Here is a 12,468-nt window from a genome sequence, read left to right as displayed (position 1 = left end):
GTTTGTTGCCCGGATTTGTGTTCTCTCAATAGATTTATGACTTTCGAATAGCGGTATGCTACTGTTGCCCTTATTCTTCAATATAGTTTTGAACCGATACCTCAACAGTTTTATCATCAATTTACATATTACTTATCAAACATGTCAAACTTTTAATCTCGTCTGATGTTTAATGGTTGCAGTTCAAAGCTATACACAAAGCGTTAAGAATATCAGCTAAAAACTATATACCAAGTCAGGAATATGCCAGTTATTGTCGATTCGTTTGATGTGTTTTATCATTTGATTTTGCCATTTGAATAAGGACTTTCCGTTTTGAATTTTCATCGGAATTTAGTATTTTTGGGATTTTACTTTTGAATACATGAAGACATTTGAAATCTTTGTAACTTGAGTAAAAGTATCTTATTTGAGTAAACATGTATTCTTGCATAAAAGTGATAATTAGTTTTCTTCCGAAGGTTTAAATTAACAACTTAGAAAGTTTTCGTGAAGGTATGTTCTTTTCGAACACAAATATTTCTGATGTTTGAATTTGATTGAATTCGATCCCATGCCTCATATTAAAAGAAATTGCATGGTACATTTAAATACGTAAACATTTGAGGTTTTTTTTTGTCAAAATACTTTTGTATAAACGTTGCAAGTATCAAATTTACTCATGAGAAGTCTAAATCCAAAATCGCCTTCCTCGATACTTCAAGTTCGCTCACAGAGGGCATCATATCTACAGATTTATATTCTAAGCCTACTGACACTCATCAATATTTGTCCCCTAAAAGTTGCCATCCTGCTCATCTTACCAAGAGCATTCCATACAGTCAGGCACTTAGAGTCAAGCGAATATGCTCCAACACAGAAACAACTAAAAGACAACTGCGTAAACTTGAAACTCGCTTGAAGAAAAGGGGCTACAAACACAGAAATATCAAAAAAAGCTTTCAGAAAGCGGAGTCAATTCCGAGGAGTGAACTATTGGAATACAAAGTTAAAAAGAAAAGCAAAAGGACTCCATGTGTTCTAACTTATCACCCATCTCTCAAAAACAGCTTTGGTGTCATTCGTGAGCATTGGAAATCAGTTGAAAAGAATTCCAAACTGTCCAAGATTTTCCCTGAGCCTCCAATGATAGCTTTTAGGCAACCTAGTAGTCTACGGAACCTACTAGTGCGGGCTGAAGTGTCTGATAATAGAAGTACTCCTGGAGAATGTCGTTCGTGTGGAGAAAAACGCTGCAAATGCTGTTTACAGATGCAGCATTCGTCAACATTTCACAGTAAGGCAACCGAAAATAACTATAAGATATTTTGCAATGTTACCTGCAAAAGTATGAATGTTATTTACATACTAGAATGTTCGGTTTGTGGCCTCCAATATGTTGGTGAATCAAAGCAGCCTTTCCACAAACGCCTCAATGGCCATAGGAGTGATATATCTAAGAAGCCACTTCTTCCAGTCTCTCAGCACTTCAGACAGTCAGATCACAAACTTGATGACTTTAACCGCATGAAAATTCTAGTGATTGAACAGAACATTCACTGGAGTGATGCACAGCGACAGGTTCGGGAAAGCTTTTGGATAAAGGAACTTAATGTACATCACCCAAACGTCATCAATAAGAAATACTAACAGTTTTGTTTTCACTTATTTTTATTGTTAATATACACAGTCACGTATATTGATTTAAAGTGTTTTGTTTAAATTATGATATTCAGGATTAAAATCAATCGACCAAAACTTACCTGTATTATCACCTGATCTATTTTCACACCTTATACATTATGTATCAGTATTGTTAAAACTTGTGACACAAGAAGAAGGCCATTTGTTGAGCCGAAATATTTGTCAACACGATTTTATAACAACATTTTCGTTTAATAACACCTTATATCAGTACCGTTGTGCAAATCTTTAGACTGATATATATATATATATATATATATAAAACGTCTGTATAGTAGTCAACGATTTTCCCATATTGTATTGTATATTCAATCAAACATGATTCGAAAAGTATGGTAAGTGTGATCTGCATTTACTAATAAACGTTGCATCAAGAATAAATATATATTTAATAATTTTGGTACATATAAATAAATAAATAAAGGCAACAGAAGTATGCCGCTATTAAAAATTCATAAATCGATTGATAAAAAACCCAAATCCGGGTTAATAAATAAAGCGACTAACCTTTGAAACCGTTGGTACTTTAGATTATCAAAATTTTAATTAAGTATATTCTTTTATAATCATGTTAATTAATTTACTTCCAGATATTTACAGAATAACAAGTTAGAAAGTTTACCAGAAGGGTTGTTATCGACGACTACGGTTCTTCAGTTAATGTAAGTCTGACTGATGTCTGATCTCAAACTTAATCTAGTTATAGATTGTACTGTGTATTCATTCAATCGAAAGTGAAACTTGAATTATTGTAAGTAAGATTGATATCATTCTCATGATTTATCATACTAGAGATTGTAATGTATAATTGAAGACTTACATGATGTTCCTTTTGTATCAGTATCTTAACTATGTATATTCTTTTATGATCATGTTAATTAATTTTCTTCCAGATATTTACAGAATAACAAGTTAGAAAGTTTACCAGAAGGGTTGTTATCGACGACTACGGTTCTTCAGTTAATGTAAGTCTGACTGATGTCTGATCTCAAACTTAATCTAGTTATAGATTGTACTGTGTATTCATTCAATCGAAAGTAAATCTTTAATTATTGTAAGTAAGATTGATATCATTCTTATGATTTATCATACTAGAGATTGTAATGTATAATTGGAGACTTACATGATGTTCCTTTTGAATATCAGTATCTTAACTAAGTATATTCTTTTATAATCATGTTAATTGATTTTCTTTCAGAATTTTACAGAATAACAAGTTAGAAAGTTTACCAGAAGGGTTGTTATCGACGACTACGGTTCTTCAGGTCATGTAAGTCTGACTGATGTCTGATCTCAAACTTCATCTTTTTATAGATTGTACTGTGATTTCATTCAACTAAATGTGAATTGACATTAATGGTAATTTTCTCATATGCAATGAAATGTTATGTGAATATTTTTCTATAGTACTGGACAAAGTTAAACTTTACTCATGCCGAGTATTTCTTCATTTGAAATTTTAAACAAAGATAAATTTTGCACCAATTGAAAAGACTAATACGGGAATATCAATGGTGACATTACACCTTTATCAGGCTTAATCATGTTATAGATTGTAATTTAGATTTAATAACTCAAATCTATAGATATGTTCTTCAATATACTTATTCAACAGGATAACCATAATTCTATTTGTTCGAACCCTTCATTTCTAGATACTTATTTAATTTTGTTTCTTGTTAGATATTCAATGGTTGCAGTTCAAATCTATATATGCTTTAAGAATAGCGATTAACGAATTCATGAAGACTATAAATCAGGTATTCTCTTGCATAATTGTGATTAATAATTTTCTTCCAGAGATGTAAGTGATAACAACATAGAAAGTTTGCCAGAAGGTCTGTTATCGACGACTACGAGTCTTCAATTTATGTAAGTATGATGTCTATCTCAGTCTTTATTGTATTCTGGTGAACTTATGTCCGTTGCTATTCTGTGGTTTACATGTTGTAATGTAATATGTAATCTATCCATACATTTCTCTGTCATCAGTGTTTTTGTGTTTATCTGTACTGTATTACAGTCACGACTTGTTGTCATTTTAGCGGTAATTTTAGCATTGCCTTATAAGCGGGAGGTTTGACTAGCCCTAATTCCAGTTTCAACCCACGTTTTTGTCTTAAAATGTCCTGTACTAAAGCAAATGGCAGTTGTTATCAAAAAGTCCGTTTCTATGTATGTTGGCGTTTTGTTTTTATTTTGCAATTCAGTGTTACTGTTGTTCTATTGTTTTCTTCTTATAGTTGATGTTTTCCCCTCGATTTTGGTTTGTGGCCGGTATTTGTTTCAGTTTTCTCGATGTATGACTATTGAACTATGGTATTCTAATGTTGCAATTATTTATAGTATTGTATATTAAATTACGTACATATATAGCTGATGTATTAATCGATTACAGTTGACAGCAATCGTGCCAATCCCTGATTGGTAAACTACGGTTATTGTAAGTTTTTTTTATCATCAACATCGGTAATATACTATGAGTGTAATGTTATTTCTGTGAATATCGATAAAATACAGTGAGTGTAATGTTTTTATCGTGAATATCAGAAGTATAATGAGTGTAAAGTTTTAATCGTGATCATCGTTAATCATCTGTTGTAAGTTTATTTACGAAAACATATGTAATTTACTGGAATTTTAAATTTTATCATCGTTAACATTGATAATCTATTTTACAAGGGTTGCGTTCTACGTAGCTGATATCAATATATATGTAGAAACTATAGGCTCGCTACACGTTCAATAGACAAAAATCTACGTAGCACTACGTAGCAGCTATGATATTGAACGCGGCCCTGGTAATGTTATTATCGTGAACAACGTTGATCTACTGCAATTGTTATGTTAATATGACGTGGTAATTATTGAAATTGTCACTGCTACGTTCAGCCTTATCTTTTGATCATCTACTTTTTAGTTATTTGTCCCTCGACCGACGCGTTGTTCGGGACATAGACATACCAAGTGTCCGTCTGTCCGTCTGTCCGTCTGCTAATCTTCTTGATTAGCCAAATCACGTGTACAGTTCTTGTCAAAATTATATGAAAGTTCCTTTTCATGAATGTGACTTACCGAATTAAGACTATTTACCGGATTTTGTTATAACATGAGCAACACGACGGGAGCCACATGTGGAGCAAGATCTGCTTACCCTTCCGGAGCACCAGATCACACCCAGTTTTTGCTGTGGTTCTTATTGCTTATTCTTTAGTTTTATATGTTGTGTCATGTTTACTATTGTTTGCCTGTCTTTTTTTATTTTTAATCATGGCGTTGTCAGTTTATTTTAGATTTATGAATTTGACTGTCCCTCTGGTATCGTTCGTCCCTCTTTTACATTACATTTTTACATCAGCTAAGTCTTGGACGAGTTTGAAAATCAGTATCGATCAATAATCTTAAAAAAAGTTATGTCTCTTGGAAACATGGAAGAAAACTGCATCAATTGGAAAATTACCGTTGTATTGTGATATTTGTCTTTGACTATTTAAAAAATTAGTGCCGATCAGTTATCTATAAAGAGTTATATCAATTTGATTTATTGGAAAAAGAGTTTTCAGCAATACCATGTGTACATTAAAGTGCTAGATTTTTTTTAAACTTCTCTTATAGGTTTAAATCAGTAATGGCTTCAGTACTTTAAAAAACGGTCCTAGTTATTCCTCGTAGAAAAATTGATTATAGCGGAAATCGTATAGCATTTGGTCTTCAGTCTTCATTTCTCTAAGATATTAATAATTGATATAAAAAACGAAAGTTATTGCCCTTGTACCGTGGATAGATAAAATATGTGGAAAGCGGGGACATTTGAATCCTTTTTTGTTTAACATTAACAATTTATTTCTTAATGTGAACTTATCTGTAGAACAAATATTAACCAAAGTATATACGTATATTTGGTATTTATTAAGACCATAAGTTTGAATCAGGTATCACGTGATAAGTTTGTTTTGTAAATGTTATGCATAACATCAGTTTGTCTTTTGTAGTGAATGGCATTGATAACTGTCTCATTCAAAAGCACATTTTATATATATTTTGATTTGACGATTTGTGTATTTTTTAGCAAAAAATAAATGATAACTGTATAGTATTTTAAGTTTCGACGGCATCAATTTGTGAGTTGATGGCCGTACATTAAGTTTACTGGCGACTTATTAGGGTAAACGTCAACATGTATTTAATTGCGACCATCAAATTAACAATTCGAAGCTTAAAATAAAACCTTGCTGTTTCCATTCTAGTGAAACTGACAGAAAACAATGCAAAATTATCCAATTTAAATCTTTCTGTCGTCGTCTGTTCTTGCGCGAGCGTATTCCTAGCATAAAGTTTGAACGTAACAAACGATGTTGCGTTAGAAGTAGTTTTACTATGTTGTTAGTTCTTTCCATTTTTATAATGTTGTCATATTTTATATTTCTTATCATTGATATTTCAATTTGTTTCGCAATAAGTGGAATAAGTGAAATTGCAGACATGCAAATGTACAGAACTTAAGCATTAACTTTGTATAAAATATCATTTAAGGAATATCAGCGTTAACCCACTGAAATGCTGCCTGATGAAAAATGTAACAAAAAGGTTGACCACGATCGATTTTGTCTTAGGCTCCTGTGAGGATTTCAACACAACGACAGAGATTAAAAGTTTCAATACTTCAGACTGCAAAATACCAGGTTAGCAGTGAAATATATTTCCAAATAAATGACGAATTCACTCATGTTTTTCAAATTTATTCGTACATAACTTGGCCTCTGTAGCAACTCTGCGACAAGAACATATAGTTCTTTTTTCTTTCTTTGTATAAGAAGTAAAAATCTCTTTATCTTTGTCAATCATTTTGACGTTATCCAGATTAATAGACCGAAAAAAACCCGTCAATTATGCGCGCCATTATGACGTCATTTACCAGATAGAGGGATTCGCCTGTATCCTGCACTATAAACGTTTATCAAGCGTCTTAAGTGATCTTCATTGTGCAGGATAAAATAGAAATAGTATTTGTTCTGTAGGTACTTAATCACAGTTCACTAATGACAGCTGTGCTGATAGACAATTATGAGAATTCAATACGCCGAATAATTCGTACATAGCTTTATAGTTTTCCAACCGCTTCCTCGGCATTTGAACGGAAGTGAGGACGCTCCTAAACGCAAGAATGATTTTCACTAAAACCAAAGTTTTTTTACGGAAACGCATCGAATTCGAAAGTTGTCTACTAAATCCATTGGAAACATCAAACAATGCATGCGATGCTAACAAAATAACATAATTTTCGGCCTATAAGCGATCTAATTAAAATGCAACACAATCTTTAATAATTTTCAATAAGCATGTGACAACAATTTAATTATGACATTCTTACGATGTTACCTGGGTTGAGTTCAATATCGTAGCACCTACGTAGCGGCTACGTACCTGCTATCAATATATATGTAGCAGCTAGTCTATAGCGTCACGTTCAATAGTCAAAATATACGTAGCACTACGTAGCAGCTACGATATTGAACGCTGCCCTGTATTATATATTTTCATAGATAACCGTGTATCTGAACAATTCATCGTTTATCTTTTAATGTAATTGTAAAACAAGTTTAAAGTTAAACGATGAATATTACTCATGAATAAAGATTGAGCATGATTGTTTTGTTTGACAATGTTGTAAAATTGACTAATAATGAATAATTGTTCAATATATTTTAATAGTTGATGGAGGATGGAGTATTTGGTCCAACTCGTCATGCTCTGTATCTTGTGGAAATGGCGTCATTACCAAAACCAGAACATGTGACAACCCCACACCGTCTGACGGTGGACTCAATTGTATTGGTTCCGAAACTGAAACATCTTTTTGCAACTTAAGAAAATGTCATTCAAGTAAATTTAGTGAAAATCATATAATTCTTTAAAGGGACACTAGCTACAAGATATACAAATTTTTTAAATATGGTTTCTTTTTGATCAATGTTTAATGAAATTGAGATGGTGAAATACTAATTCAACTGCGAGTGAATAATTCTACCTCAATGAATCCGTTATCATGTGAACTTCAATTAAACCGTTTAGCTAGAGATAGATAACGCATGTAATGTGCGTGTTGGATTATTTAAACTAAAGGTAAAGATTGTCAACATTGAAAGTGACTGATTTGATCAAAAAAATATAATTCTTATACAGGTAAAAACCATGGTTATTAAAAAAAGAAATCTATAATATGAAATTGAACAGACCCAGAAAAATCAAAATGCACGAGTTCTTTCCAATAATATCTATATGTATTTCGATATCGCTAATATGACCATCGGTAGTATCCTGAGGTCACAACTTGATAGTTAGTTAGATGTTATCTAGACTAAAAAAAAAAGCACTAAACGAAGTTACTATTCCCGAGCCCATGCTTTGTAAATTGTTCATTTTACACTCTTCATAATATGGATAAATGTTTTACCTAGTTATAAATGAAATGTGAGAATTTTAGTCAAATCCTTCAACATGAATTTGACAGCTAGTGTCTTTTTAAAGTACATAATAAAACATTTATTTTAAATATGAAATATTTGAATGGTTAATCTATTTTATCTTTAACGTTGTCACATTGTGTTAGTGGTTTACGTGTTCAAACAAACTAGAGGCTCTTAAGAGCATGTGTCGCTTACCTTGGTATATGTGCATATTAAACAAAGGAAACAGATGAATTCATGACAAAATTGTGTTTTGGTGATGGTGATGTGTTTGTAGATCATACTTTACTGATCATTCTTGCTACTTACAATTTGCTCTATCTGTCATGAACTTGGCCCTTTAGTTATAGAGGAAAACATGTTTTAAAAACTTATCAAAATTTACCAAATTAATGGAAATTGTTAAAAATTTACTATACAGAGCAATAACTCCTTAAGGGGTCAACTGACCATTTTGGTCATGTTGACTTATTTGTAGGTCTTAATTTGCTTAATTTGCTAAACATTATTGTTGTTTACAGTTATTTTTATTTATAAAAGTATTCAAGATAATAACCAAAAAAAGGCTAAATTGGGGGCATCAACCTATCAACCAGTTGTCAATTTCATCTGAAAATTTCAGGGCAGATAGATATTTATCCTTTGGGCCAGGTGAGCTAAAAAAACGGTGTACACCTGTCACTTTTCCAAACGGAACTATTGTTTTGATCAGTAATTACCATTTTCAAAAACCTTGTCCTCTGCAACTACTGGGCCAAATGAAACCAACCATTGCTTAAATCATTCATAGTGTATCTTGTTTGGAAAAAGTTGGCGATTACCCCGCCCATCAATCAAGATCAAGAACATGGGGTAAAATGCAGTTTTTTTGGCTTATAGCTCTGAACCAAAGCATTTAGAGCAAATCTTCCAGGGGTAAAAGTGTTCAAAAGCAACAGACAACCGGTTTTTGGGTTGCTGCCTCATAATTGATAATTTTCAGGAAATTTGGCAGATTTTGGTTATTATGTTGATTATTATAATAGATAGAATTAAACTGTAAACAGTAAAACTGTTAAGCAAAGTTAGATCTACAAAGAAGTCAAATAACCAAATTGGTCAATTGACCGTTTTAGGAGTAATTTTCCTTTAAAGTCAATTTTTCGCAATTTTTGTAATCATTTACAATAAACTCTCCTCTGAAAAGAAACATCATTTAGGTATCTAGTTAGAAAACATGTTTCAGATGACCCCGCCTTCCAACCAACATGGCAGACGTGGATAAAAATAGAATATCGAGTTACAATGCAAGTTTTTTCGTAACAAAATTAACCTTTATGATTAGAAAAGTTCTGAAAGGAACACATATGTTCATATAATGAGCTCTACCAATTGTCTATATATGTCAAAACTGTTAGACAATTCTTATAGGAGTTATTGCCCATAAGGGACAAACATTTTTTTTTCCATTTTTGTCTATTATCACGAAAACAATAAATATTTTATTTTCTATTATGCCTCATATGATTAAAATTATAATAGAAAAATAGTTTTTTTACATCACAAAAATTATCAGCAAGGCGAGATCTATTAATAAGTAAAAAAAAACTTAAAAGACTAAAAGATCGATAATACAAGATCAACAAAATTGAGATTTTAACGTGAAGTATATTCTCGTCTACAACGTTGGAAAGTGTGTTTCATGTTTGACATGCCTATAAACCAAGGTGAGCGACACAGGCTCTTAAGAGCCTCTAGCTAATTTTATGTGTGGAAACTATACACTTCTTTTATCACAAGGACAAATACACGAACAAAAGGAGGCGTGGGTCAAATAACTCGTTTTAGAGACCCGGCTTTAATCGACAAAATCCACTGAAGTGACGCCCCAATCAAAAATATTAGATACACCAAATGAATAATTAAAATGAAGAGTATTGAGACCATAAAATTCCGAAATGTGTTGCTAAATACAACTATGGTAACATATAATTCCTGGGGTCGAAAATCCTTAGTTATTCCAAAAGTTCAAAGTTTGGTAAATAGTTTACAGAAAACTATGAACATTCCAATGTTAATTCATGCTTATACAATAAGGTAGCATACCAAAAAACATGAACAACACACTTGTACAGGGCAACATATAGTATTTTAGACTAGAAAGGCATTGATGAAGTAGTTCCTGTTTTTTCGTTCCTAGTCTGTTAAAGTTGTCAATAGATTTAACAACAAAACACCAAAGATATACCATGAGCATTCAATTTTCGAAACAGAAAAAGTTGAATATTACTATTAAATAATAACGAATAGTCAAAATTAGTTTATAGAAATCTCGTTAAATGAAACCTTCAAACAATGAGATTATATATTGTATATACATGTATCTGTTTACAGAATCGTGCAGTCATTCAAAGAAAGCTAGATAGACCACTTCTCGGGAAAATATATCAGGTAATTTGTTTTCCCATTATGATTAAGCTAGGATAGGCCATTAATCAGGAACAGATTTCGACAACATATCACGTAATTTGTTTTCCCATTATAGTTATATTTAAGATAACGAGCAGGACATATGAACGACACGAACTATTTTTAATCCATTCAGAATATATTAATCACATGACAAGAACCTTTGTTAACCGCTTGACTTCCTGTCGCAATAAGACTAGAGGGGCAAAAGGAAACCCTGCTGTTAAAACAACAACAACCATACGAGTTCACACGCAATCAAAATATTACTGGCTCATAAGAAACAAAACAGTTTCATGGCATAATGATAAGCTCTAATAAATATCTTACAGCATTTTCAAGCTCATTACACTTTTCTAAATTGACTATTTATCATTGATAAAATGGAGACCAATAAAATAGAATGTTATAACTTGCAATAATTCAAGTAAATGTATCTCTTTATTACTTTTCTTTCAGGAAAAACAGCGCAAAAGGAAAGCTATGAAATGCTATAAAAAAGGGACAACCAACATCGATTGATAACTTGGAGAAATACTAAATGATTTATCATTGTCATTTTGTGGGAAAAGTAATCTTCATTTTGTGGGAAACGTCATCTTCGTCAATATTGTGGGAAAGGTCATCTTCGTCAATATTGTGGGAAAGTTCATCTTCGTCAATATTGTGGTAAAGTCATCTTCATTATTGTGTGAAAAGTCATCGTCATTATTGTGGGAACAGTCATCGTCATTATTGTGGGAACAGTCATCTTCATTATGTGTGAAAAGTCATCTTCGTCAATATTGTGGAAAAAGTCATTATCTGTCTTGTTGTTTTTGTCTGGCAAATACTCTGCTATCATTTTGTGTAGTTTACTTTAAAATTCTCTCGAGCGCAAACTTTGTTGTATGACGTTGTATTGAAACCATTTATTAGCTGATATGAGAATTAGAACCTTTATTACATTGCTTTTGTTTATGATATCATATTAGTGTATGACATAAATTAATGAAATAGTGTGCGATCAAACGATGACAAATTGAAGCATTTGCAGTTTTTATCATTTGATAATATTGTCTGGGTTTAACTTTATATTGTGGTTAACTTTCATTTTCAATTTTTTTATCATTTATGTATGCGACTTTTATCTTAATAAATGAGGGTAAAAATTCATCATTAGTTGTGTTGATTTTGTTGCCATAAATATGAAACGAACAAGGCTATGACGATCTAATAAAATGTATGTAGAATACATAACCATGCTCTGTAACTCTTAAGTAAAATTTCTGATGGATGCAGTAGAGACTGAATTAATTAGAACTAACCGATTTTAGATTTAGGAGTGCCCGTATATATGTAACCCTTTCAAAAATTAGATTGTATAAAAAAGAAGATGTAGTGTGATTGTGAATGGTTTGGTGTTTTTAACCAAATGTGTTTATGTTCTACGCTCAAGCAGAAAAAGCCTCTGACGTATTGTTCCCATATAAAAACATCATTAATTGGATTGTTAATAGTTGGAATATAATACTAACTTGATAATCAAACTCAGAAGTCGAAAACCAACTGACAATGTCATGGAAAAAAAGCATTTACTTTTTGGTATTCAAACGGCAGCATACAAAACAAAACATATAATCAAAAAGAATTGAGAAACATGAAACCAAAACCAAAACCAAAACCAAAACTAGCGTAATCCAGAAGGTCATGCAGGGGTCCTTATATCCTTACGTTTCGTCATGTACTTTACACTTCTACTACCCATGATTATTTGGATGATTGAGTACATCGACTAATAAAAGAGTTGTTTTTTTTAGGTTTTTTTACATAAAATGGGAATCATAGATATTCATTTCTTGTTTTGTGTGATAAAAAATCTTACCTTTAG

General features: G+C 31.9%; 1 protein-coding gene across 1 annotated transcript in view; it reads left to right on the top strand.

Annotated features, from left to right (window-relative positions):
• Nucleotides 1-11,732, top strand: part of LOC134706089 (slit homolog 1 protein-like) — a 32,411-nt gene extending 20,679 nt beyond the window's left edge. Inside the window, exons 9-16 of the mRNA XM_063564798.1 lie at nucleotides 2,274-2,345; nucleotides 2,577-2,648; nucleotides 2,882-2,953; nucleotides 3,484-3,555; nucleotides 6,217-6,365; nucleotides 7,396-7,566; nucleotides 10,524-10,580; nucleotides 11,058-11,732. Of these exons, the coding sequence (XP_063420868.1) occupies nucleotides 2,274-2,345; nucleotides 2,577-2,648; nucleotides 2,882-2,953; nucleotides 3,484-3,555; nucleotides 6,217-6,365; nucleotides 7,396-7,566; nucleotides 10,524-10,555 (640 nt within the window). The 3' untranslated portion in view covers nucleotides 10,556-10,580; nucleotides 11,058-11,732. The remainder of the gene's footprint in view (nucleotides 1-2,273; nucleotides 2,346-2,576; nucleotides 2,649-2,881; nucleotides 2,954-3,483; nucleotides 3,556-6,216; nucleotides 6,366-7,395; nucleotides 7,567-10,523; nucleotides 10,581-11,057) is intronic.
• Nucleotides 11,733-12,468: the final 736 nt, after the last annotated feature.

The sequence above is a fragment of the Mytilus trossulus genome, chromosome 2, assembly GCF_036588685.1.
Source record: "Mytilus trossulus isolate FHL-02 chromosome 2, PNRI_Mtr1.1.1.hap1, whole genome shotgun sequence".
NCBI classification, from domain to species: Eukaryota; Metazoa; Mollusca; class Bivalvia; order Mytilida; family Mytilidae; genus Mytilus; species Mytilus trossulus.
This window is presented reverse-complemented; position numbering and strand designations above follow the sequence as displayed.